This window comes from Portunus trituberculatus, chromosome 31 (genome assembly GCF_017591435.1).
Source record: "Portunus trituberculatus isolate SZX2019 chromosome 31, ASM1759143v1, whole genome shotgun sequence".
Classification (NCBI taxonomy): Eukaryota; Metazoa; Arthropoda; class Malacostraca; order Decapoda; family Portunidae; genus Portunus; species Portunus trituberculatus.
Window position 1 is genome coordinate 4,468,445 of NC_059285.1, and position 25,330 is coordinate 4,493,774.

Consider the following 25,330-nt stretch of genomic DNA (forward strand, 5'->3'; position numbering starts at 1 on the left):
GTATTTAATCTTCATATCATGTGGTTTAAGACAAGTTCCAACATGTTCATATTTAAGTTGTCCATGCCAAGAAGCAGAAGTCACCATTACTAAGAATGAATTATGAAGAGTTTGAGAGAGCAGACTACTAAACCACACAACTAAAACTCCATTTAAATGCTTTAGCATGCTTTAGTTAAGATGCTCCTAATAAGGGAATATTATCATTAATTTAAAATATTTCATGTGCATATTTTCTAAATAAACACCACTGAAATCAAATAAAAATGCTAAGAATGCCAGATTAGGTAACTGTGTGGCATGAATGTAATATGCATTAAGCAGTTATCTCTCTTAAGTTTAGTATCAACATTTAGAGCAATTAAATCTTAGGATTATGAACTACGAAGCTGTAACATTATACCAAGTTTTCTCATGACAAACTATTCCACTTTGGTATCTGCATCAGTATTCAGCCTGTGGGGATAAAATCCAGTGAAATTATTTGCATTTTCAAAACTCAAGGTAATCACTGACACTACTGAATTCATGTTTGGGGAGCTGATTTCAGCTTTATCCATCCATTCAAGTCACCTCTTATTTCCTCCCATTGTTCAGTCCTGTAAGGAATAAAATTTGGCCATCCGCAAATAAGTGACATTAACTTAATACCTATTAATTCATATACAGATGAATACAAGGACTAGTAGTGCATAAAGATGCCCACTTAGTGCATGGTGCCAAGAGATAGCAGAGTATTCTTACCTCTCATATACACCTAAATATTTTTGCTGCTCTCTCCTTCACTTTGGACTGAGGACCTGACATTTTCCTTTCTTAAAGTTTCATAAAAGAAGCTTTCAATAACCAAACAAGTACATTTGGAAGACTCGCTAGCTACATTAACAAATACTTTACCTGCACCAATGACACCTTTCATATTATTCTTTTTTTCTTTTTTTCTTTTAGTCCTTGTTTCTGATTGGGAGGTTGGGTGATGAATGGGGTCAGAACACTTGTTTATTTTATGTTTTATTGTACTTGGTTAGCTGCAAGCCTACCTGCTAGCAGCATTCACTTACTACAAAGGACAAACATTATATCATGACCAGGACCTTCCTACTTTGTAGAATATTCTCAGTATTGAGAATTTTGTCATAAAAAGGGTTGAATTCAATTATCCTTTGTCAGAGCTTTCAGTATGAAAAAATAATACTTCTATTTCATGAGACACTTTTCAGTGTTGAAAGAAATGAAAACCCTAGAACTGCAGCCTAAGGTCTATGATACAGGTATTTTGTTAAACACTAATCCACTTAGTACACACAAACTTATTTTTCTAATATGCCCAGAAATGTGAACAAATTATTAATGTGGCATCCAGAGCTAGTACAGACATTCTTCTTTGGACATTTATGAGGCCATCTCATCATCAGTTGTCACTTTCATGTCAATATTTTCCACAGCTTTGTCCCCTTCGTTTCTCTTTTAGCACTATATTAATGCATATGTGATATATTTCTCCATGACCTACCATTCTTTGTTGTAATGGCCAACTTTGCTGTCATTATCAACAATGGTGTATCATTGTACTTATTTAGTTTTGGGGGGCATCCTCTTATTAACTGTTTTTCTTCCCTTCTCATGTCACTTGACTCTTTTTTGCTATTCCACTGACTCCACTGTCTATGTGTGACTTTGTAGCAGCACAGCACCATCACAAGTCCCATTTCCAGACACCACTAGCAGATAGTACTTGCTCCCCACAAATGTCCAAAAACCTTGCCGTACGTACTTGGTTCCTGTACGCACTACTTGGCAGTGCTGGGTCTAGGTAAAGTGCCTCAGTACGTACCATTGTTGTAGCCTTGGGAGGTGTTGTATCCCCCTCCCCTGCTATCATAGTTGTCATAGCCACCTCCTCCTCCATAGCCTTGGTTATATCCAGAACCTGTAAGTACAATGTGTGACTCTGATAAACACAACAATGCTACACCTTTTCTTCCTACCATTAAATTTTAATTCATTTTAAAGCTAAAAATTCAGTTCCAGTGTCACTACCAACAATATCTAGTCTTTTCTATCCCACAAATAAACGTAAGCGATAATTATCTAGTTTAGGAAAAAAGAATATGTAGTTAGACATGGTGTACACTTGACCTGCAAACCATCAACCATTTTTCACTGCCACAGGGAAAGAATCAAGGTATACAATACAGCAAAGACAAGGCACCAGAATGTGTAAAAATTCAACTTAGTCCTTGGTCCCCTATAGAAAACAGATCAATAAACAGAAAGAGGGAGCTGTACTCACTAGATTTGTAGTCATAGCCATTACTGCTGTAGCTTGGTCCATTGTTGTAGTTTTGACTGTTGTAGCCGCCGCCGCCACCACCACCACCACCATAGTTTGAGTTGTAGCCTCCCCCATAGCCACTGCAACAAAAAGAAACATGTAAATATAAGATGATGTCTGCTACTTTCAACATATTAACAAATAAAAAGATGCATCAATTGCTAAATTGTTGAAAAACCCAAATAAATTACTTCCTAAATACAAATCAATGCAGAGATGAAGTACCTTGCTAAAAGAATGACCAAGTCTTCTTTTAATCACTTTCATAAACAATAATCAAACAATAACACTGATCAAAGCTAAAAATTAGCATGACAAGCCAAAAAATTAAAGATAATAAAGGAAGGATATTGGCATCTGCAAGTACATAAATGTACTATGTAAAAAGAAAACATTTCTCAGTCTTATTCTTATCACAGATTTAACACTTTCTATCTATGACAGGAATAGAAATGAACACTTGTATGTCTCTAGGCACTCAAGGAAATAATGGTGGCAATGTTGTTTCAATAAAGGCATTGTGTATCATTGTACATTATCAATTCAGTGATATTGGCACTGCAACACCACAGCCTGTTCGACTACAGGGTATCAAAGAGGTGTAGAAGCAAGCAGCAAAGGTTAAGGTGGTGCATTTCCCTAAAGATTAAAAAAAAAGAAAAGAAAAAATTCATACATTTAAGGAAAGATCAGAATGTTTTTAGGACATAACAGGAAATTTTTCTTTTAGTACTATATGTTTTTCCAGTGACTTCACTTTAAAGTTTGCTTCATATTATCACATGCTTATTATTAACAAATAGTTGGAATGATATAGAAAATATAAATCAACTATTTCTTTGTCAAGATCTTAGGCTGATATGTAGATAAGCTTATTGTTTTGACTTTACTGTCCATACTGTTTTCAAATTCTTCATGACTACAAAATATGATGAGAAGACTAAATTATTATAGGCTCAAATATTTTTATTAATATGGATCAAAACCAAATCTTTGAGCCTTTAGGGGATTCAAAAGTGAGGCAAGTCAGGTCTATACTACCTACCTGTTATAGCCACTCTCCCCATCCATCCTTGGCCGCTTCATGGGAGGGCCGCCGTGGGCACCACGTGAGGCCCTACAAAGAGATGGTAGCTAAGAGGTGATCCTACAGACAGTTCTTTCTCTTTCCCATAATGGTGGTAAATGATGCCTTCACCTTTGCTACAAGTCTTACACTGAACCCAATACAAAGTGTCATTGCTCAACATCATGATCCGAGTGTACATCAAAAAATTTCTTGTGGTCACCACCATGCAATGATTTGTATGAAAATATTTTCAAGAATACCACCAATGTGGCCCTCATCCATGGACCTCAACACATCTCTGCACTAGTTCCACCCAACATTATAAATGTAAACAATGCTTAAGCTAAAATTAAGGAAACAAAATGAAGCTACACAAAAATTGCTCTTTGATAACATTAAGGAGACCAACCAAGCTAATTTCCATTTTTGTTATTTAAGAACCAAACTGCAACATTTTTTTTTTTAAAGTTATCAAGTTCTTTTAGATGAGTCACAACCAGTTTCATTAAATCTAGCTCAGATTTTGCATATTTCGAGGAGTTTTTCTGATTTTCTTGAAAACTCGTGACAAGATACTTTGTTACTTTTCTGAGAAATTGCGATTTTTTTTTTTTTTTTTTTTTTTTTTTTTTGTGATCATGAAAACAAAATCCAAATTTTTTTCTCATCCAGATATTTCTTTGAAGCTAAAAAAAAAAAAAACTAAACACTCAATCACAATTCTGTCACCATTTTCTATGTATCTTAATTTCCTTTCTAATGACACCACTCATCAAAATGAACAAAAAATGGAGGAGAAATATGCCTTGATAGCACAATAAATTACTTTTGATGTGAGGTTTTGAAGTTTTATGGGACACTCAAGCGCTTTTCATCCATACGCTCCAACACAATAGTGGAATATCTAGGTGTCAAGTATTATTATGTATTTGTTCTGAGTTGTAGATGATTTTGAGCCATAATTGCAGTTGCAGTGACGGAAGACTTATTTTGTTGACATAGCTAGAACATTAAAACACACTTCATTTTTACAATAAGGACATGCCATACTGATCCATGTGGACCATTCATTGTTGCCAGGGACTTTTACAGTACATGCTTTGGAATGTATGTTGCCAACAGTGCCTCAAACTGCTGCACTGAAACTAAAACATTATCTCCAGTTAATTAAATTTCCTCATTGCTGTAAAAAATATGCAATATCTTCTTTTGCAAGTGGAAACAATGATGTTGAAAGCAGAGCCTGTAATAACACAGCAGCAGATACATAGAAGTAGCAGTGAAGGCAGCAGAGGTAGAAAACATAACTTGCATATGGAGTGGGAGGTATGGAAGGACAGACCAGCTGACATGCCATGAGGCTATAATGCTCACCCTCTTGTTCTCTGCTCTTGCTAACATCTGGCATACTTTTGCCAGTACCTCACTGCTTTGGGTAAAGTGAGATTTCCTCTTACCCATTGTGAAGAAAGAGAGCAAAAAGTAGAGTGTGAGTGAATGCTAAGTTGGTTCTAAAGTTGGTGAGAGCGAGAACATTGTTTATTGCTTCCCTCTCTCTAAGCACATACAACACAGAGACTCTTCCCCACCACACTGAGAACCTTCTTCCATACTCCACCATGAAGAAAACTGTTTCTTGATAACTTTAATTTTCTTTATGAATATTTTCTCCAACCATTTCTTACCTATAATGACCTTGAATGAGCAACTCAGTGTGAGCGGGGTCCACTGAATAGGTATTTAAATGGTACAGTATTAAAATGTGGATGACGAATCATCACGTGCATTGTGAAGGCCTAAGGATGCCATGCGATGCTTTTACCAATATTTCTTAAAAGATTTTCAACTTGGTTGGTCCCCTTATGACAGGTGTGATTATGGTAACAGTGTATCCTTTATAAAATTAAAAATACATATATTTCTGATATCAGATAAATTGGTACCTAGGAACTTAAACACTATTTAATCAGATAAATTTCCAATTCATAAACAGCATTTGGCCAAGAAACCACATCATCATTCCAAGCAACTGTGATTTTAAGAATTGCATTCCAATACATCAGTACTATATAATGATTAATTAATATAAAGATATCCTAGGTAACTATGCAATAATAACAGTATCAGTACAATACAATACCATGTTAAAAAGACAAAAATCACTGCCCATATGCAATTCCTTATTATAAATATTCAAGAAAGAATGAAAAATAGAGTTGATGAGATTCACAGCTATGCCTCCCATGGATTCCCTATTATGTCCATTACATCATCCATTCTGAACAAATGCAGCCTGGCCATACGCTGGGATCTCTAATGTAAACAGAAATCAGGAAAGCAAGTTACCTATCTCCCAAAAGTTACATACCTTCAAAACTCTAGAGAAAAAATATTACCATTGAAATTTAAAGAATGAAAATCATAATAAATGAGTTGCCAATAATTCAATAGTAATGCGAGTCATTCTATAAGACCAGTGACAGCTTGACAAAAAAAAAAAGGATCTCCTAGTAAAAAGGGTCAAGGTAATGGTAATATAGATCAAACAGGCTTTTCATGTGTCATATAAGCTAGAAGCAAAGAGCATTTATAAATACCTGTCTCTATTAGGCTATACACACATGACAGTTCTTTCAGGTGCTGATCCCTCTAACTTTCAGCATCTTGTACTTACCTTCAAGTCTGTCTCTAATACTGACAACAGCAAAGCAAACTCACCCCCTCTTCTGGAAGCCACCATCATATCCACCATTGCCGCCGCCACCGCGTCCTCTGGGGGCTCCACGGAAGCCTCCTCTGTAGCCACCGCCGTCTCCATAGCCACCACCCCCATAGCCACCACGTGGACCACCAGCACCACGGCCTCGGAAGCCACCTCGGGGTTGTCCGTAGGAATTCCCTCGCGGTGCTCCTCTGAAGTTTCCTCTAAATCCTCCACGATAACCTCCATCAGGCCCACCCCTGCAGCACATCAGTGAGAGATGCTTAGAAAACATGAGTACTGCCAAGATATGCATACAAACACAAATCTAGACCAAGTTTCCTGTCTTCTATCATCTCATATCTATCTTCCTATATATCAGTTTAGAAGTCCCCCCAACACACACACATTCACTTTTTTAAGCTATGTATGCACTGGTAGCAAGAAAGTGGATGAGTGAAAAATTTTCTACATGACAACCAGCACAGGTGGCCACACTGACAGCAGCTAGAGGATGGCTTCTAGCAGGTTGTAAGGCACAAAGGCAAGAAGGGTCAAAGGTTAACTTTTCATGAGTTTACTAGGTGGAAATATGTGACATAGTAGAGAAGTTTGTATATTATCTGCTGTATCTCACCTCTAACTAGATAGGATATTTTAGTTGGCAGTATTAGATTCAGTAGTAATTGTAGAACTCGGATATACAGTACGTACTTATAAAACTTCCAGTTTCATGGCAAACATGTATAGAGCTTTAGTGATGACCTTGTCTATCATGACCTTGAACTCACTGTCCAGTAAATCAGCTGATGTGAGTGGGGGAGGTCTGGGAAGAAGTTCTATAGAGGGAAGCTGGGAAGAAGTTCTATAGTCTATCAGAATTTAAATTTTGCAGTTAATATTCCAAATGGATACACGACACATCTTGATGTAGCCAAATAGTAATCAAACACTATTCAGAAAGTTTAACCATTGGTTTGGATATAGCAGCATTAAAAATAGGAGGGGAGGCTTCATCATCTAGAAAAACAAACAGCAAATTTTGTGATGAATTTAGTAGTTTACTGAAGAAGGATAGTGTTTGTCATGTCAAGTGTTAACAAATGTGAGTCACTATGTAGGTGGAACCCCACTGCCATGGCAACTCGCGTCTGAAATCGCTTCTAATGCAACCAGTAAAATTTATCTGATGTTGGTTCCTGCCCACTTTCTCGCTCCCAGTGTAGCTGTAGCCTGTTGGTTGATCCTCGGTGGAAAGGCACAGAGACCACACTATACTTGTATAATTAACACAACTAATATAAATGCAGCATTTCTGAAAAATTTATTATATTTTCTACACCTGAACTATGGAAATACTTTTAAAAACCATATTGTTCGAGTAATCAAGGAGACAAACAAAATCATAATCATTATCTACAGTCTTAGTTCACGTGCAGAGGACATGGGTGGGTCATCCTGTTTCAGCAATATGACAGTTGCTATTTCAAATAAGCTTAGGATCCAAACTTTTGTTGTAATAGCAAAGCACTCACATCCAGTGACCTGCCATAACATCTGCGTTAAACATCTTCACAACCTCACCTGCCCAAGCCTACCCCACAATCAAGTGCAAATGCTAAGTATGTGCACATCTCACTCACCTTCCACCCCTGAAGCCACCCCGACCTCGGAATCCACCTCTCATTGGTCCACTGTGCAGTAACACAAAACAAAAATGTTAAATATCTTTTCATATTCGTATGCTATTACTTCCTAGTATATATATGAAGGAGATTAGTTAACAAATATAATTCCGACACACAATACCTGAAATAATGCACATTTTGATCTAGATAACTTTCCTTCTCATGAATATTCAATATAATATGATTCACAGCATAAACTTAAGATAATCTGCTCATTTCTCTTTTTGTTTTCCTTTAAACATAGGTTATTTTGAGAAATTTTTCTTAGCTGTAAGATTCTCTACTTTAACCATATCTTGATTTACTTTATAAAACTGTAGAGACTTATTTCTAGTATCCACCTCAACTTTCTGCAAAATATCTTCTTGGGAAAAATGCTACAGCATTAGAAAGACCAATGTCCAACATTGTTCATCAGGGAAGCATTCTACTCAGGTCCTCTAGTTATGAGCAAAGTACTAAATATTGCACCAATGGGCTACAGATTTATCTATTACTTATTTATTTTCTTGAAATTGTTTCTCTTGAAAACACTTTCTCAAATTTAACAAAACTTGGAACTACACAAGAAATGTAAAATTTCTGGCCATTGTCACACAAAAACTTACGGAACTACTTGCTAAGGTTAAGTAAATACAAAACACCAACCAGCAAATAAGTATCTTGAAGTTATAGAATTAATTATATCTACAGATAAAATTTCAACCAATCTAAAGTAATCACAGAATAAGAATAACAAACAGGCAAAGGAATGAACCCAACCTACTCCTAGTTTCAGAAAGCTTCATTACTACTTGAACTCCTAATTATTCTACAAGCACTTAGTTAGCCTGAGCAAACCACAATATTTTTCAATACTCACCCTGAATTTGGAGAGTATCCTGGTCCTCCTCTACCTCGAAACCCTCTACCCCGGCCTCTGAATCCCCCACGCCCTCTGTAGCCATTGTCAGAACCTTGATATTCATCCTCGTCATCATCTCTGCCATTTCTCATATCCATTTTTGCTCTGAAAAGAAAGGAATTATCCTCACCTTACAAATACCTATATGAATTCTGGAACTCAGTGCAATTATTCTACTTGTTTTTAACTGTTTTTAACAAAAGTAATGATGCAGTACATTGTATGATTATAAAGTAATATGATGTACACTTCTTTTCTAGAGTAAAAGCATATATGTATGCATGTATGTACTGAGTGAGTGAATAATGGTGGAGATGGGTGGCACCATTCCACATAACACCCACCATAGAACTATCTATGAGCAATTCACTGCCTCTGATAGAAATTCATGTACAACAGACTATATATGATCATACTTTATTATGCACTTTAGTATGTATTATACTTGTCAGTACGATGATTATACTTGCCTTTATATGCAACTAAAAAGCAAAAATAACAAATAAATTCATAAACTTGTGTATGATCAAACCACAAATATTTTTATCTGTCAACATTTTCAAACACCAAGTTAACTGTAAAGATGAACAGCTAAACAATGCGCATATTGAGAATACTTACTATACCAAACATGTGTGGGGGCCTTATTTAGGGGTCACACATGGTTATGCTATAGTGACGTGATGCATCTATATACATGTAGCAGCCGCACTAATCAGCTGACTAATGGCAATGGTAGCCGGTGTCACAACGGTAGCAGAGTACAGTAGATGTAAATTCAAATAATAGGATTTTATAGTTGAGTTCCACTAGCAAGATGACTTGGGTGTACATTACATAAGATTACAAGGTGTGTTGCTGAAATCAATTGAGTGTTGAACTCAGTGATGCCAGTACCCTTAGAAGAGGGTAACCAACTACACCCACCCTGGACCATCCACTTCCTATTACGGTATATGGTTAATTTAAGTTAGTGTCCCTAAGAAGACACCTAACTGGAGGCAAACCCCCTTGGTTAAGCTACTTCAGGTTACTCGTCTTAAGGAAGGCAGGTGGTGTACAGGTGAGCCAAACAGACAATGGTGATAGTTATATGACGTCGTATACATAGATTTTAGTAAAGCGTTTGATAAGGTATCACATCAGAGGCTCTTGAGAAAGGTTAGGGCACACAGGATAGAGAGAAAAATATTAGGCTGTATCAAGAAGTGGTTAGGCAATAAGCAGCAAAAAGCTGTAATAAACAGCTCTAATTCCGAGTGGGGTGCAGCAGGGATCAGTTTTAGGACTTGTTATTTCTCATATACATTAATGATCTGAATAGTGGAATCAGTAGCGATATTAGTAAATTTGCAGATGACACAAAGGTTGGTATATTGATTAGGTCAGATTTGGATGCCATCGCCTTGCAGGCAGATTTAGATAAGATGAATGAATGGATAGACAGAGGGCAAATGCAGTTTAACATTAATAAATGCAAAGTACTGAGTGTAGCTAGAGGAAATCCACACAATAAATGAGGCCTCAGTAGGTTGAGATTTAAATCATAGTAAGCTCCAATCTCAGTCTAAGAAAATAATGCTTAAATGCTAGAAATAAGGTAAACTGGGTAAAAGAAGAACTCCCAAAGTAACATCAAAGTTATATTTGGTGCTGGTCAGGCCACATCTATTATGTTGTACAGTTCTGGTCCCACATTATAGGAAGGAAATAGGTCTATTAGAATCAGTACAAAGGAGTGTCTAAGAGGATACAGGGGATGAGGGTTATTCCCTATGAAGCAAGATTGAAGATGCTAAATTTACATTCATTAAGAGGGTACCCGATACAAGTATTTAAGTGGTACAGGGGTTATAACAAAGGGGACATGAGCAAAGTTCTTAGTATCAGTAGTCAGGATAGAACCAGAAATAAAGGGTTCAAGGTTAATAAATTCAGGTTTTGGGAAAGAAATGGGAAGTAATTGGTTCTCTTAACAGAGTGGTTGGTGAACAGAATGGACTCAGTAATCAAGTTGTTAGTGCTGAGTCAATAAGGAACTTTGAAAAAAAATTTGACAAATTTATGGATGAGGATGATCAGAGAGAGGCCTGATGGCCTCTTGCAGCACCCTTAGCTTTCCTCTGTTCGTATGTAAGCCACATCTCAGTTAGATTCAGTTGGATCAGTGTTCTCAAGGGACCATCCATGGGAGACAAAGCCCCTTCCTTATAACAGCTTAGATTAGGTTAGTGTCATTAAGGGCAGGTCACATATTCTGTCTATTAGTTTGGCTAGATAAAGTTGGTGGGGATGAAAAATTCCCCAGTGTTAAAAAAAAATAAACAGCAACTCATCCTTACACTTTTTCCATGAATGTCAAAATTTTGCTTTATTTGTACATATACTATGTCGTGTAAAAATACAATTTTACCCATTAATATAGTGTAGCAGCGTGGGCTGTAAGAAGTTCACAAAATTAGCCTAGTTAGTGACTTCAGACATTAGGATAGCATAGAGAGGATATGTGGGGGATATATATATATATATATATATATATATATATATATATATATATATATATATATATATATATATATATATATATATATATATATATATATATATATATATATATATATATATATATATATATGAGGAACAGCTGGCCAAGGGCAAAAAATATGAAAAAAAAGGCCCATTATGTTGCCAGTTCCTTAAGACATGGGAGTTAGCCAAAATTCAGGGACAAATGTCTCGACACCTCTCTCTTAAGTTAAGTCAAAGAAAGATATTCCATTTGCTTTTTTTTTTTTCTAAAAAGTGGTTTTCTTCTTAAACCTTAAGGTATTCCAAATCTGGCCTATACTAGCTCCCCCACTATAGAATCCCACTTTCCCTACAGGTAATACCCAAACTTGCTTGTCCTTGAGAGGGGTGGCATTAAATACCTAAGGTGCTGCTGTTGGAAGGATTTATCCAAATTCTAAAAATTCAATTAAAATTCTTTTATCCCTGCTTTTAATGAATCAACTCCTGTAACAAAACCAGATGAGAGAGAGAGAGAGAGAGAGAGAGAGAGAGAGAGAGAGAGAGAGAGAGATTGTGTATGCTATCGATTACTGAACTTTCAAATAACATCAGCGGCCACAAACATGCTTGCCGTCACTCTTTGAGAGAGAGAGAGAGAGAGAGAGAGAGAGAGAGAGAGAGAGAGAGAGAGAGAGAGAGAGTATACAAACAATGCAGGTAAGCACGAGGACACCTTTTCACACCTGCACCTGGCCACTTCCACCTAGACGCGCCCACTCACCGCTCTTCCCACGCCCCCACACCCATGCCCCGTGCCCCTGTTCCTACCACGTGCTCTAACAACAAAGCAAAGGGCCTGTAAACACACCTTAAATAGTACTGGAGATTTGCCGCCCTTCAAAATGGAGTCCCTGAAGTTGAGGGAGTGAAGGGAACTTTACAGTGCGAGCAGGACAGATCTCTCCCCGGCGAACTGTCCTTCTTCTAGTCCCCGTTTGCCACTATTTAGAGATTGACAGTCGCTTTTGTGATTATCTATGAGTTTTCCTTGCTATCCTAGACAAATTAAGTAGTTATATTGAATTTTCAGTGGTTTGATAATATGTAAGGAGAGTGATATGTTAAAAATAATGTTTAGGAGGATGCTATAAGTATTTTTCTTTCATTATCATGCAATTTTCAGTTCATAATTGATGACTGAATGGTTATCTTATTATTTTTCCAACAAATTAAACAGGAGCGAGGTGAAAAAGTCCCTGGTGCGAGTGTGTCCGTAGCGGCCGAGGCACGGGGGCGTCCCAAGCCTCGCACGGCGTCGCACGCATCGCTCCTTATTTCATTTTTATCGATTGATTACCTACGTCCTTCAACGTCAGACAGCCTGTGATTAAAATTATTAGAATCTGGAATAATTACGATACAATTTGATTTCACTTATTCAACCACTGTAATACTACATAAAAACATGATCTTTGAAATTTACAATGGCTATAGTCACGGTCCAGATATATACTTGTATTTATAATTTTTAAGCAACATCTGCAATAAGTATCCTTCCTCCAAGATAATTAATTACAGTGTTATAGCTGAAGAGTGCGTGCCTGGAAGTTATTAGGTAGACCATTCACTCCACAGTCCCACTTCCCTTGTTTCTTATCTGTCTATACATCTTTTTGTGACAAACGAGTCATTTCAGTAATACTAGCCTGTAACATGCAAGGTAGCGCCACGGATGTACTATGTCTAACGTCTATTACTATAGCCATGGTCCATATATATATATATATATATATATATATATATATATATATATATATATATATATATATATATATATATCTGGACCATGGCTATAGTAATAGACGTTAGACATAGTACATCCGTGGCGCTACCTTGCATGCTACAGGCTAGTATTACTGAAATGACTCGTTTGTCACAAAAAGATGTATAGACAGATAAGAAACAAGGGAAGTGGGACTGTGGAGTGAATGGTCTACCTAATAACTTCCAGGCACGCACTCTTCAGCTATAACACTGTAATTAATTATCTTGGAGGAAGGATACTTATTGCAGATGTTGCTTAAAAATTATAAATACAAGTCAGAGCAAGTACGGAATAAGTTCATTTCAATCTGTCGAGTCGATCATCCTGGCAACAAGCGGGGAACGGCGGAGCGCAACATGCAACAAATAGTAAACAATAAACGTGATGAGTGATGTGATGAGCAATATCGGTAATACTAATATCCCTGCCGTGTTTGCAACGTCATCTTACTCTACATTGCAAGACTTTTATAGACGGAATATTTATTTGATTAAATTTCAATTAGTTTTATTATATAACATGTATTTTTAGTTCTTCTTTACTTTATATTTTTTCCGCTCAATAATTACTATATAGTTGTTTTTTCGTCTAATTGTGTGTATAGCCTCTATTTATTTTTTTCCCATAAACCACATTTTGTAATTGAAAATGGTATAGATCTAACACGCACACACACACACACACCTTCTATCTTCTTTTCTTTTATCCAAACCAAAGAAAAAATTAGGGAGCACCCGTGTGATAATTCAAGCTTTTCACCTGGAGTTAGAAATCAGCTGACATCAACATTATCACTGCACCGCAACCACCACCACCAACCGCCGCCACTTCATCCTGTTGTGTGCCAGGTGCTCGTGGGAGTGTATGCGTTGCGTGGAAATATTGAGGTAAGAGTGACAGAAAAGACAGGCAAATGTAATAAGAGTGTAAGTCATAGGTGGATGTTATGCAAAGGAGTGAGAGAGAAAGAGTGTGTGTTGTCATAGTAAGGGAGATGTGCTGGTGAGCGGTGTATCCATTTCAGCTTCCCCCAGCAGCCACACCCCAGTACAGCAGGTTTATGAGAAGGTCTCTCTCAATATATAGTGTTCCGTGTTGTTATGAAAGTCGATGTGGCTGTGGTAAATACGGAACAGATTGAAGGACGGTGCATCGTCATTAATTTCTAGCCCTCTCAGATTCAGAAGTGACACCCTGCTGTCTCACCTCCAAGTGGTATTTTTCTGCTTAATGATGCCGGGTTGATGATGTAGAGAGTGAGGGAGAGTGGTGGTGTGTGGAAGGGAAGCAGCTGTAGTGCAAACATAGAACCAGTTGTTGTTTTTTTCAGATTGTATAAAAAAAGATGTCTTCAAAGCTTACATAAGTTAACAACTACATGTCACTAATTTAAGTACAATGACGCTTACGTATAATTGTATCCCATAATAACTGTATTTATTTTTGTTTGCAGTATTTCCTTTAAAGAGAGCTGAGGGAGGGAAATAAGAGGTGGCCACAAGTGAGTGGCCTTCATGCTGGGAACAAGGGGAGTTGTGCTCAGGGCAGGAGGGCGACAGTTCACCAGAGTACTAAGTGGACTAAACCCGAGTGAGGGCAGTCCAGACCAGTGCTCTGGGCCAATGGTAGCAACACGGAGCCTCTCGTCTGAAGCCCCACCCCAAGGCCCACGTGTCCCCCCAGCCTCAGGAGCCACCATGCCGGACACTGAAGCATCCTACCCAACACTGGAGAAGGTGCACCTTTCAGGAAAATGTTAATGCCACATTTAATCTTTATCCATCTTTATCTGAAACCATTCCTAAGGACTCCCTCAGACTATAACTATGGGTTCTTCTCCTGTTGGTGATCTAAGATGTTTAATCCTTTCTGCAGCAAGATCTTAATAAGCATAAAAAATAAAGAAAAGGAGAATTAAAGTATATAGGTAATAGATTTAGTTATTTTCAGCCAGTAGTATAATACTGAGAGATAACTGTAAAGCAAGAAGAAAAACCTCAGAATGGTTAATAATTAGAAAAGACCATGCTAAGTTGCTTGTAAAGTTTCAGTGTGGTTACTGCTTACTTGACCTGACCCTTTTTCCCATCTTGCCTTTAGCTGGGACTCATTGCGGCAGAGCATGTGCGCATCAAGGACCCAGCCAAGGTTGAGGAGTTGGTCAACACCATCATAAGTGGAGGCTTCTCAAGGCTGCAGGTAAGGAATACAGTGTTATGTGATCATTGTTTGTCAAGATGATGACGTTCGTAGTTAAGTTTGCACAAATATTTTTTTGATGGTTCACTTTTTGTGAATGCACAGTGGTACCCTGGAAAAAAGCAAAGGAAATCACAGTGTAGAAAATAACAAGGAAAACTTGATTTTATGCAGTTAGCACTCACACTTACATGGTAATTTCTAAAACTAAGAAAAGAAAAATGTGCGCATAAAATTTTATCAAGTTGGAATTATATGACTAAAATGAATTAGTAAATCATTGACACAGGTGTTCATCATTCCATAATTTCATAATGTCTCTTTTCAGTAAACATTCATTAAATTTTTCCCATATTCTAAACTTTTATAGATTTGTATGGTCTAGTTCTTATCTAATTCTGAGTCTTCCAATAACTCAACTTTATACTATAGATACTCTGAACATCATCTCAAAGTTCAAGAATAGAACATATGTACTTCACTCTCTTATCTCACTGGCCATCCATTATATATACAACATCATTGAGTTCTAAGTCTCTTCATTTCCTTGCCAATTTTATTATACAACATCTAAGTAACCAGTCAAAAAGCTACACTAATTCACTTATCATTTATTTCAACATTTCAGCTCTTGTCATGTGTGTTATGATATGAAAAAATGGTCTCCTTTTTTTGAATATCAAGGAATGGGAATATCAAGCTGACACAACACAGGATAGAAGTTTAGAGCAGTCAATCCCAAGTCTCTTCACTGTTTCTTGGCCATTTGTTTATTATTATTTTTTGTACAGTTGCAGGAAATATGGTGTCAGTGTTCTTCCAACCTGGCAATCAAGTACACAACTTTACTAATTCCTGTTTTCACTAACATTATAACATTCAGTCTACATCCTCAACCTGTTTCATCTTCTATTCTCAATTCAACATGTATTTATTCATTCTTTTCCATAATTCTTAGAAAAAAAAACTTTCCTTTAAAGTTTGAAGTTTAAGAATAATGATTTGGCATTTTTTGAGTATCTGCTTTCTAGTGACCCTGCTCTGTAATAGATAAATAAATAAATATATATATATATATATATATATATATATATATATATATATATATATATATATATATATATATATATCTTTCTTCTTGCTTTTGGGAAATTGATATTTAAGAAAACTTTTGAGAACCTCCTTCATCATTTCTTTTATCCATATTTTTATTACATACTAATTCAACAGGGTTCATAATTGCATGGGAATGTTAAATACAGAAGTTAACTCCTCCCAAAAGATCTTGCTAATGTGTACGGACATATAAGCAATGAAAAAAAAAAAAAAATCATTTTGATGGATGGCTGAGGCTCTCTCTCTCTCTCTCTCTCTCTCTCTCTCTCTCTCTCTCTCTCTCTCTCTCTCTCTCTCTCTCTCTCATTAAGCATTGAGGAATTTATTTTGAAAAGTTGGCTTGAGAAGCAGCATCTACAGATAGATATCCTACTGATAGATATTCATAAATATTTCCTTCAAGAGTTATGTTGCCTGTTGTATGATGATGTACATAATGAAACTACTAACTCTGATTATATGGAGATTGGTTGGTTGTAAAGGAGACATTGATTGTGAAGCTGCTGGGTGTTAGTGAGTGGTCACAACGTTATTTGTGACAAATGATGTTTGCTTGTGTAACTGTTTTTCACTGAATTAAATAAATTTTGGTCTACTGCTGTGCTTGCACTATTTGAGATCAGTTTTGCTCACACACTCAGGTATTTTTTTTTTTCTTTCAATGTTTTGCAGTAACATTACCCATGAATCACATCATTTGATCCTGCACTAACCAGGACTATTATAATTTGTTTTTGAGGAAAGAAACAATCCATGAATCTCACTTGAACCACAGGACAACTATGTGCAATAAACAAGATAGAGTTGGATGTAAAAGTATGTAAAATGTATGTAAAAGTATCGCTGTAATCAGATAGAAAATATAATGGGATGCAGTATTGGATTATGCATTCTGACATGTAATGTAAAAGGAAAAGAGTAATGCATCACATCCAGCACTTCATTGAAACACAGGAGAGTAGAAATGTACTTACATGTTTGACATTATCTGAGTGATCCTCCTTTCACTATCTGGTCATTCCTCCCTTTCACTGTCTTCACCTCAGTCCCCACTCCCACCAGTGTCTCACCACTAGTCTGCCCTCAGCTTGTGGTGGATTTTGACTTCACTCTCACCAGGGTTCACATGGGAGGACAGCGCTGCCACTGCTCTTGGGGTAAGTGGTCATCTCAAAGAGGGCAAGCCAAATATATAATGTATACACTTGCTTCTAAGTAACTTTGTAATTGAAAAATGATCTTGAAACAAAATTGTGTGACAAAATTTTTACCAACATTTTTTTTTTATTCTTTATTTTTACATAGAAAAGAAAGAAAATTAAGCTAAACTGTGTTGTTTGTTACACAGGAAGTCAGATTTGCATGGAAAGATGTTGCATCCCTACTAACCCTTAGTCCTAGTTTAGGAAAAGGCAGCATAGTCCTTGTCTTTTTAAAACTGTTATAATTATATGGTATGTATATATTCTCTTGTATATAATTCTTATTTTGAGCATAACGCTTGGAACAACTACTGTAGTGCTTCTTAATGCAAAGCTAGAGACACACACACACACACACACACTCACACATTTAATTCTTTGATAGACCAACATTTTCTCAATCCATGAACAGTGGTATCTTACCATAAATGTTTTATTCAGATTAATGTAAATAGTCTCTCTCTCTCTCTCTCTCTCTCTCTCTCTCTCTCTCTCTCTCTCTCAGTGGTATCCACTATCTTTGTATAGTGTAGTAAACTGTAGATGAATTAAGAGATGATACTTCACTAATATTAAACACCCTTGTATCTGCTATTGTTCCTTATAAAGGGAATGAAATAGTGAGCTTGTCTTGACTTATTCTCATAACTTGTATATTATAGCTATTACAATAATCAGGCAGACTAATGAATCTTCTCATCTATATTCTTACGAATGGCATAATGTTTGCTCCTTTGTGATCTTGTAAAATGATGCTCATTTAGGGAACCCTGAATAATATTGTGAATCGACCTTGCTGGTTATCCTGCACTCTTGTTTAGGATCCATTTCATCTCACCTTTATATCATCACATCATCTTCCTCACTTCTTCATTTGCATATCCACGTCCAGTCACACATTCTGTGTTTGTATGGATCTTACCTCATCCTCAGGCTCTGTAAGCATCTCTTCTTTAAAAACTGATTGAAGCCTGTTAATAATTATTTCATTATTAGCATCTTTAATGGCCCTCTGTTGTAGGGGGCGCGGCCTGGCCACACACCTCGGCCAGGTTGGAAGAACACCGCCACTGCATTTCCTCTGTGTTGTAAAAGGCAACTAAAAAGGGATGGAGTGATGGGGCTGGGGACTCCTCTTCCATTGTTTTTTTATTTTTAGGGGAAGGATCTAAGCCCAGCATATAGATACATTAAACCCAGTCAGGAAAATTTAGGTAAGTGAATTATTTGGAGAATTAGGTTTTTGTTAAATGAGATTTTATTGTGTACACACACACACACACACACACACACACACACACACACACACACACACACACACACACACACACACACATTCCATTAACCATAACAGTAACTATCTAAGTACATGCACCCCCCCACACACATGCAAATAGACTTGCTTTGGTGGTTTCATAGGATCAGAATTTTTGATAGAGCAGTTTGTCCAATGAGAAATTATTTAATGTTTTTAGTGTAAATCAAAATATACAAAAAATAATCTGATGTGTGGGAACATGTGATGCTAGGCAAACACTTTGACTAATTTCGGCCATAGTAATCTTCCTCCCCTACTGTACCTATCTGTCAAACTATATTTTGTATATGCAAATGAGAGACAGTGCATACTACTGTTTCCTAGCCAGCATGTGTACCACAGCTTCTCACTCATGGGTGTTGAGTGTACAGCCTCTCTGGGATGTTGCGTCATTAAGAGGCTGTACGTACCTACCTAAAATTGTCATTCCCTGGGATGCAGTATGAAACTTACATCCTATACTGTACTTGCAATGACATCTTTATGCGCACTGTTGTATACTGTACATGTATACTAATGTACATACATACATATATGACTTCTAGGAGCATATGTGGAATGAAGCTGAAGGATGAAATAGGAAAGAAAAGCCACTAGTAAAGTAACTAAAGAGAGGATGAATGTTGTAGGGAGAGAGAGACGGCAGGCAAAACTTCAACCACACAGTGAGGGAATGATTGAACTGTATAAGATGGAAATTTTTCTGCCACAGCAACTCATGTGAAGGAAGTGACTGGAGAGGGGACAAGAAATCTCATGCATAGATAGAATTGCAGATATTATGAAGAGGAATTTTAAATAAGAGTTATTTTTCTGTTGTTCTGTGAGATGGAAGCTTGTGAATCTAATGGAAATGTGAAAATTGTGATTGGGTTTAAAAACTAATTGATATACATTCTTTAATGTCAGTTTTTGTCAGTGCTTCCTATTGTTTAAGATTCATTCATCAGGATAACACACAACTTCCAGGTCATTGTGGACTATGACATGACATTGTGCAGGTATCACGTCAATGGAACACAAGCAGTATCTAGTTTTGGTGAGTGTTACTTGAGTCCTCAGTTTTGCACCCTATGGTATGGTACAGTCATGCTGGTAACATTTTGAGTCTCATATTTGTAACAAAGTTTCATACCAATTTATGGACAAAAGAAATGTACTGTATATATCTAAATCTCACATGTCCTGGATGTACTACTTGCAATGGTATTCAAATCAGTAGGTTTTCCTTGAAAGTCTGAATGAAACACATTTTGTACAAAGGCTTTTCAATTCAACCTAACAACTTTCAGCTTTAGTACCCTTAGGAATTTGTAATGAATGTAGACAAGACAAAATTATAATGGAAAATAATGTGACTTGGTAGGACTGGTTATGTATTTGTTCAGATTTTTTTTCCCTCCACCTATTCCTAATCCTGTCCAGAAAACATTGAATCTATAGGATAGTAGCCAGCAAAAATTGCCAACAGATTTTTTTTTATTTGGTTTAAGTAAAAGCTTCAGAAAAAACCTCTGTAGGATATTTTGCTGCAGTACTCATCATATCTTTCAATATTATTCATTCCTGTTTTGAATGTGAATGGATGTGAGTGGATGTAGTTTCTTCTTTACATTTATGTACACAATAATTCTACCTGGAGCTGCATCTTATCCTTTGGTTCCAAGTCTCAGACACTTGATACACATCAACATGTCAGGCACTTTGCTGTGTAGAGGTTGAGAATCTCTTCCAGTGTTTTCTGTGGTTTTCTTTCTGGCACTATACCTTCTACTCAAAAAACTTTCAACATACTTCACTTCATCATTCAGATTTTTTATGTCTGCAAGACCAAACCTGTGCAATTTGTCCATACCCATTGCTTTGCTGATGCTTTCAGGCTTAAGTCTGCCTTTTCATTCCACATTTGTTTCCTCATATGTCACAGTAGCATTGAATATCTAGTTCACCAGTACATTTCACCATGTTTACAATATCACTTTGAATGGCCCAAGTTTCAGTGCCATAAAACATTTATGTGCATTATTTTTTTTTTTCATGTATGCATTACTATTTATGATTATTAAACAACAATTTAATAAAATCATAAGGTAGTAGTACTACTGATAGTACTGAGATTATTATTTGTCTATCTGTATACTAGGCTGAAGGCCCATAATTGCAAATAGCCAAGACAAGGCACCCGCATACACACACACACGCACTCACACATGAATCCCAGCTTGGCAAGTACTTTCTTGATATAACCTAACTAATTTTTTGAGTACTTCATAATGTATTTGTTTGTTGACTTCCTGTGTAATTGTTGTAAAAGTAGCTTGACACTGGGAACAAAGTAGTGTAGAGCCTCATGCACCATCACCACTGCTCAGACTGTAGACGGTCATCTTTCATTGCCTTTGTTAGTCAAGAACTTAGTTACGTTCTTCAAGCAAAGGGATTAATTGGTTATTCTTTCTTATTTCTGTATTACTAAGTGTAGGTGTGTGAGGAAGTGCAGAAGGTTATCCATGTTTGATGATGTACGGGATGTGTTCTGATTAGGTGCATAACATGGATATTTGCTGAATTCACTAAACATTTCAAAATGCAACAGTGTTAGTATAATAAACACTAATTCATATTTGTTTGTGGTTGTTGTGTATGTTACTTTGATTTTCATGCCTTTTTATTTATTTATTTATTTTTTTTTAATTTATTATTATTTTAAGATATATTTATTCAGTTTTATGGGGATGAATGTGGTTAACAGTTTTAAATACATATGCATAAATTGATAAACTCCTGTATGTATATGATACATAAAAGCATGAATTTTGTTGTGAATGTATATGTGGTTGTAATTTGTTGATTTTATCATAATTTTTTTTTTATTACAATACTACTGCAGAATAGTTTGACTGAAAATAATGGTATTTTGAGTGTTTTGAATGTAGATATTTCTTAAATTCTGAGTTAGCCTCAAAAGAAGCAAATGATGAGGTGCACAGTTTAATAAAGAAGCATTTCAATGGATTACAGGGATCATGGACAACAGCCCAGACATGCCTGAGTATTACCGAGAAGAAGCTAACCAGCTGCTGGCCAAGTATTACCCGATTGAGGTGGACCCCAAGATGACAGAGGAGGAAAAGATTCCATACATGGTGGAATGGTACCAGAAGATTCATGACCTGCTTGTCAAGTGTTCCATAAAGCAGGCATCCATTGAGGGCATGGTGTCAGCCAGCAGCGCCAGATTAAGGTTAGGAAGCACATGTTATTGTGCGCGCCACAACTGGTTAATACTTAAAGTTCGCATAGTCAAGCAAAGTTCAGTAACTGAAATATTCAGTTTTTAACATGGAAAATCCCATTTTATTTATCATTCTTTTTGATGGTCATACAATACCACAAGTTTGAGTAAGTACGCAAATACATACTGTACAGGCAACCCCTGCTTAACAAATGGGTTACGTTCCTAAAAAAGCAAACCAATTTTAACAAGTTTGACCCGACATGAACTTTCATTGACTGTAAACAAAGCGAGAGTGCATCATAGTACAGTAAAAGATTTAATGAAAGTAAAAATTAAGAAGTTAAACATTTAAGCAGTTTAATTTAAGACTAAGTCATTATAATGTACACCTAACCCTCCGTTATTACACCCTTCCGTTATCGCGCACTAGAAGTAGTAGTACTACCCATATCCCATCCACACACTGACGAATGTTTAGATAGGAGGAGAAAGATGATGATCAAGAGGAGGAGGAGGAGCCAGCAGCCAATCATCGCTGTGTATTCACGTCACGTGATTTGAATAAGGGAACTGATTGGTTCCATTCACTCTGCTCACCACCACCCCTCAGTCTCACACGTGGTATTCTGTTGTTCAGAGCTGATTTTCATTCATTCCAGATTGTCATATGTTAATAAGCTACTCCAGTATTAATGGTAATAAATTTAGAGTAACAGGAAAATTTATTAGGAAATTTTTTGGGTTGAGGCACCAATTTATTTATTTCCTATTTATTCTTCACTTCCGTTATCGTGTTTTCTGCTATTACACGGTTTTCAGGCACCAATTTTGCGCAATAACAGATGGTTAGGTGTACACTAATGTATGTATGTAAGCAACTTTATAATGTTGATGATCTTAAATTTATGAAGGGAGGGAGAGTGGAGCGGGAAAGACGCTAGCTGGCAACCTGTGGAATGTAAACAAAGGGCACGCTGTGTCCACAAGAGGCGCTGGTGTATTCAAAAGCCTGTTGGCTTGCGTGATACAGCAGGGCTTTCAAACTTGGACAAAATTACCTGGATAAAATTTTGTTAAAGCAAGTTTGGTGTTCATTATACAAGCAGATGGTAGTAAAAGGAAACGTTCGTTGTAGCAAAATTTCATTGTGTGAATGTTCGTTAAGCGGGGGTTACCTGTACTAAGATAAACTTTGTAAGACATTGAATTAAAAAAAGCTACCACCAGTTTATGACTAGGCTCATTCAAGGCTCCTAATTCTGTGGCAGTCTTGTCTGGCATTCTTTGAATATTTATGAAATGGTCTAGCATTAGTTTGGAAGGAGGCATTAGTTGTTGAGAATGTATTGCTGTGCTACAGGGATGGATCAGAGGAGCTTTGCCAGAAGTTGCATCGTGCCGGGGTGCCTGTGCTGGTGTTGTCCGCTGGGATGGGGGATGTACTGGAGCAAGTTTTGAGGCATTTTAAAGTCTACACTGACAATGTCAAGGTTGTGTCCAATTTCTTTAAATACAATGACCAGGTGAGGAAAGATGCAATTTTCAGTGTATTTTAAAGATTACAGCTTGACCCACATATTTGCAAATTTCAACCCATCTACTATATTTCTACATTTAGTAAGTTTTTTCAATTTTGAATTATAGGCCTTGCTCAAACTCATTTTGTTGTGGAAATATACTGAATGTTTCTTTGCCTGTGTGCAATGTCTTCATTTAGACTGAGCCACAAGTTCTGAGATAGTAATTGTACCTTAGGGCATCATGGTGGGCTTCAAGGGCAGCTTGATTCACATGTTTAACAAGAATGAGGATGCCATTCATTCTTCTGACTACTTTGAGAAGCTACAAAACAGGACCAATGTGATACTGATGGGGGACTCCCTAGGGGACATCAAGATGGCCCTTGGGGTGCCCCAGCCCAGCAGCGTACTCAAGATTGGTTTCCTCAATGACAAGGTGAGCATAATTGTCAGCTATCTGAAGCAAGATTGTTGAGCCTCTCTTGGTTATACTTGGATGCATCTGATATTGTCAGAACTTCTAATATGTAACTTTATGGCATTCATGAAAGTGATATTATTGGTATCTTTGTCATTTCTCATTATGCTTTTAACATCTTAAGGACTTATGAAGCAGCAAGTACATGTATGTGTTAACATTTTCATTAATAATGAAAATACTCTTTAATTTACATGATGGAATATAATAGTACTCTTCTGAGATGATATTATAAATTGTTATTTACTTTATGACCTTGATTATGCCTGTTTCTGCTGCTGCTACTTGCTCATTAACAATTGTCTCCCAGACAAGCACACTGAGATTCTACACTTGACAGTGATATTACAAAAAGCATCTGTCATAGAGGTTCCTGCTCACCTTAGATTATCTCAACTTTCAGATTGTGGAACGTCTACCAGCCTTCATGGACAATTTTGACATTGTGCTTCTTGATGACCAGACTATGGATGTGGCTAACTCAATAGTTGATTTATTAAAGTAATTTCCAGTGCCTGCAGTCAACTGTTCCAAGAAAACAGTACAAGCCAGACAAGTAACAAAAAAAAAAAGAATAAATAAATAAATAAAAAAAAAAATCTATGCTGGAGGATTAACAAGTGGCTCAGCATTACCTAAGGGATATATATTCTTCATAACAATTTTAACTGTTATCAAGTTCTGAACATTTTTTGAAATTTTTGAATAAGTGTTTTATTTAGAAGGTATAGCATGTCGTGTTAGAGTGGTGAACACATTGGATAGGAATTGTTCTTTGTTGTATTTTGTTGTGAAAGGTTCAAGATTGGTATTGTGCCTCAGGAAGATACTGAGCCTGGTACATTGAAATCTTGCAAAAACTTTGCGGTTGTCCATCCTTCAGTCCATGCTGTAGGAAGCAGCTGATTAATTGTACCCAGTACCCGTAACAATTGGGTGCAGTGTATTTAGCAAGAATTTTTTTTTTTTATGCCACCAGTGGTGTGTCAGCTCTTATATGTAAAAAATATGTTACTATTTGTTTACTTGCCTTATTTTGTTAATTTGTTTGGTTTGGTTGTGCACTCTTTAGTTTAAGAAATGTCCATGTGGAGCCTGAGGAATTAATGGGAACAGAAATTACCTAAATCTTAGCATTGTAAAAAGAAAGACACTTTGAGAAGTGAACTGAGAGATGTAAAACAACCATGAAGTGTGCAATATCAGCTGCATGTGGCTTATATACT

General features: G+C 36.7%; 2 protein-coding genes across 10 annotated transcripts; one reads left to right on the top strand and one right to left on the bottom strand.

The window, feature by feature from the left end:
• Positions 1-998: 998 nt before the first annotated feature.
• Positions 999-12,227, bottom strand: LOC123511403 (glycine-rich cell wall structural protein 2-like). Of its 4 annotated transcripts, XM_045267248.1 has the most exons (7): positions 12,077-12,226; positions 8,656-8,802; positions 7,749-7,799; positions 6,123-6,365; positions 3,381-3,452; positions 2,294-2,415; positions 999-1,930 (listed from the first exon to the last, which is right to left on the bottom strand). In XM_045267248.1, the coding sequence occupies exons 2-7, from the start codon at positions 8,793-8,795 to the stop codon at positions 1,824-1,826; spliced, it is 735 nt and encodes a 244-aa protein (XP_045123183.1). In that variant the 5' UTR covers positions 8,796-8,802; positions 12,077-12,226; the 3' UTR covers positions 999-1,823. The 4 variants fall into 4 exon arrangements, with proteins under 4 accessions (XP_045123183.1, XP_045123184.1, XP_045123186.1 ...); XM_045267251.1 differs by lacking the exon at positions 3,381-3,452 and having other exon boundaries at positions 1,625-1,930; positions 12,077-12,227; XM_045267250.1 differs by lacking the exon at positions 7,749-7,799 and having other exon boundaries at positions 1,625-1,930.
• A 949-nt stretch (positions 12,228-13,176) lies between these two features.
• On the top strand, positions 13,177-25,324 carry LOC123511251 (cytosolic 5'-nucleotidase 3-like). 6 transcript variants are annotated; one of them, XM_045266968.1, is made up of 9 exons: positions 13,177-13,442; positions 13,751-13,920; positions 14,487-14,769; positions 15,134-15,232; positions 17,436-17,505; positions 21,890-22,112; positions 23,467-23,629; positions 23,862-24,062; positions 24,508-25,324. In XM_045266968.1, the coding sequence occupies exons 3-9, from the start codon at positions 14,548-14,550 to the stop codon at positions 24,607-24,609; spliced, it is 1,080 nt and encodes a 359-aa protein (XP_045122903.1). In that variant the 5' UTR covers positions 13,177-13,442; positions 13,751-13,920; positions 14,487-14,547; the 3' UTR covers positions 24,610-25,324. The 6 variants fall into 6 exon arrangements, with proteins under 6 accessions (XP_045122903.1, XP_045122905.1, XP_045122904.1 ...); XM_045266970.1 differs by having other exon boundaries at positions 13,177-13,244; XM_045266969.1 differs by having other exon boundaries at positions 13,177-13,920.
• The last annotated feature ends 6 nt before the right edge of the window (positions 25,325-25,330 follow it).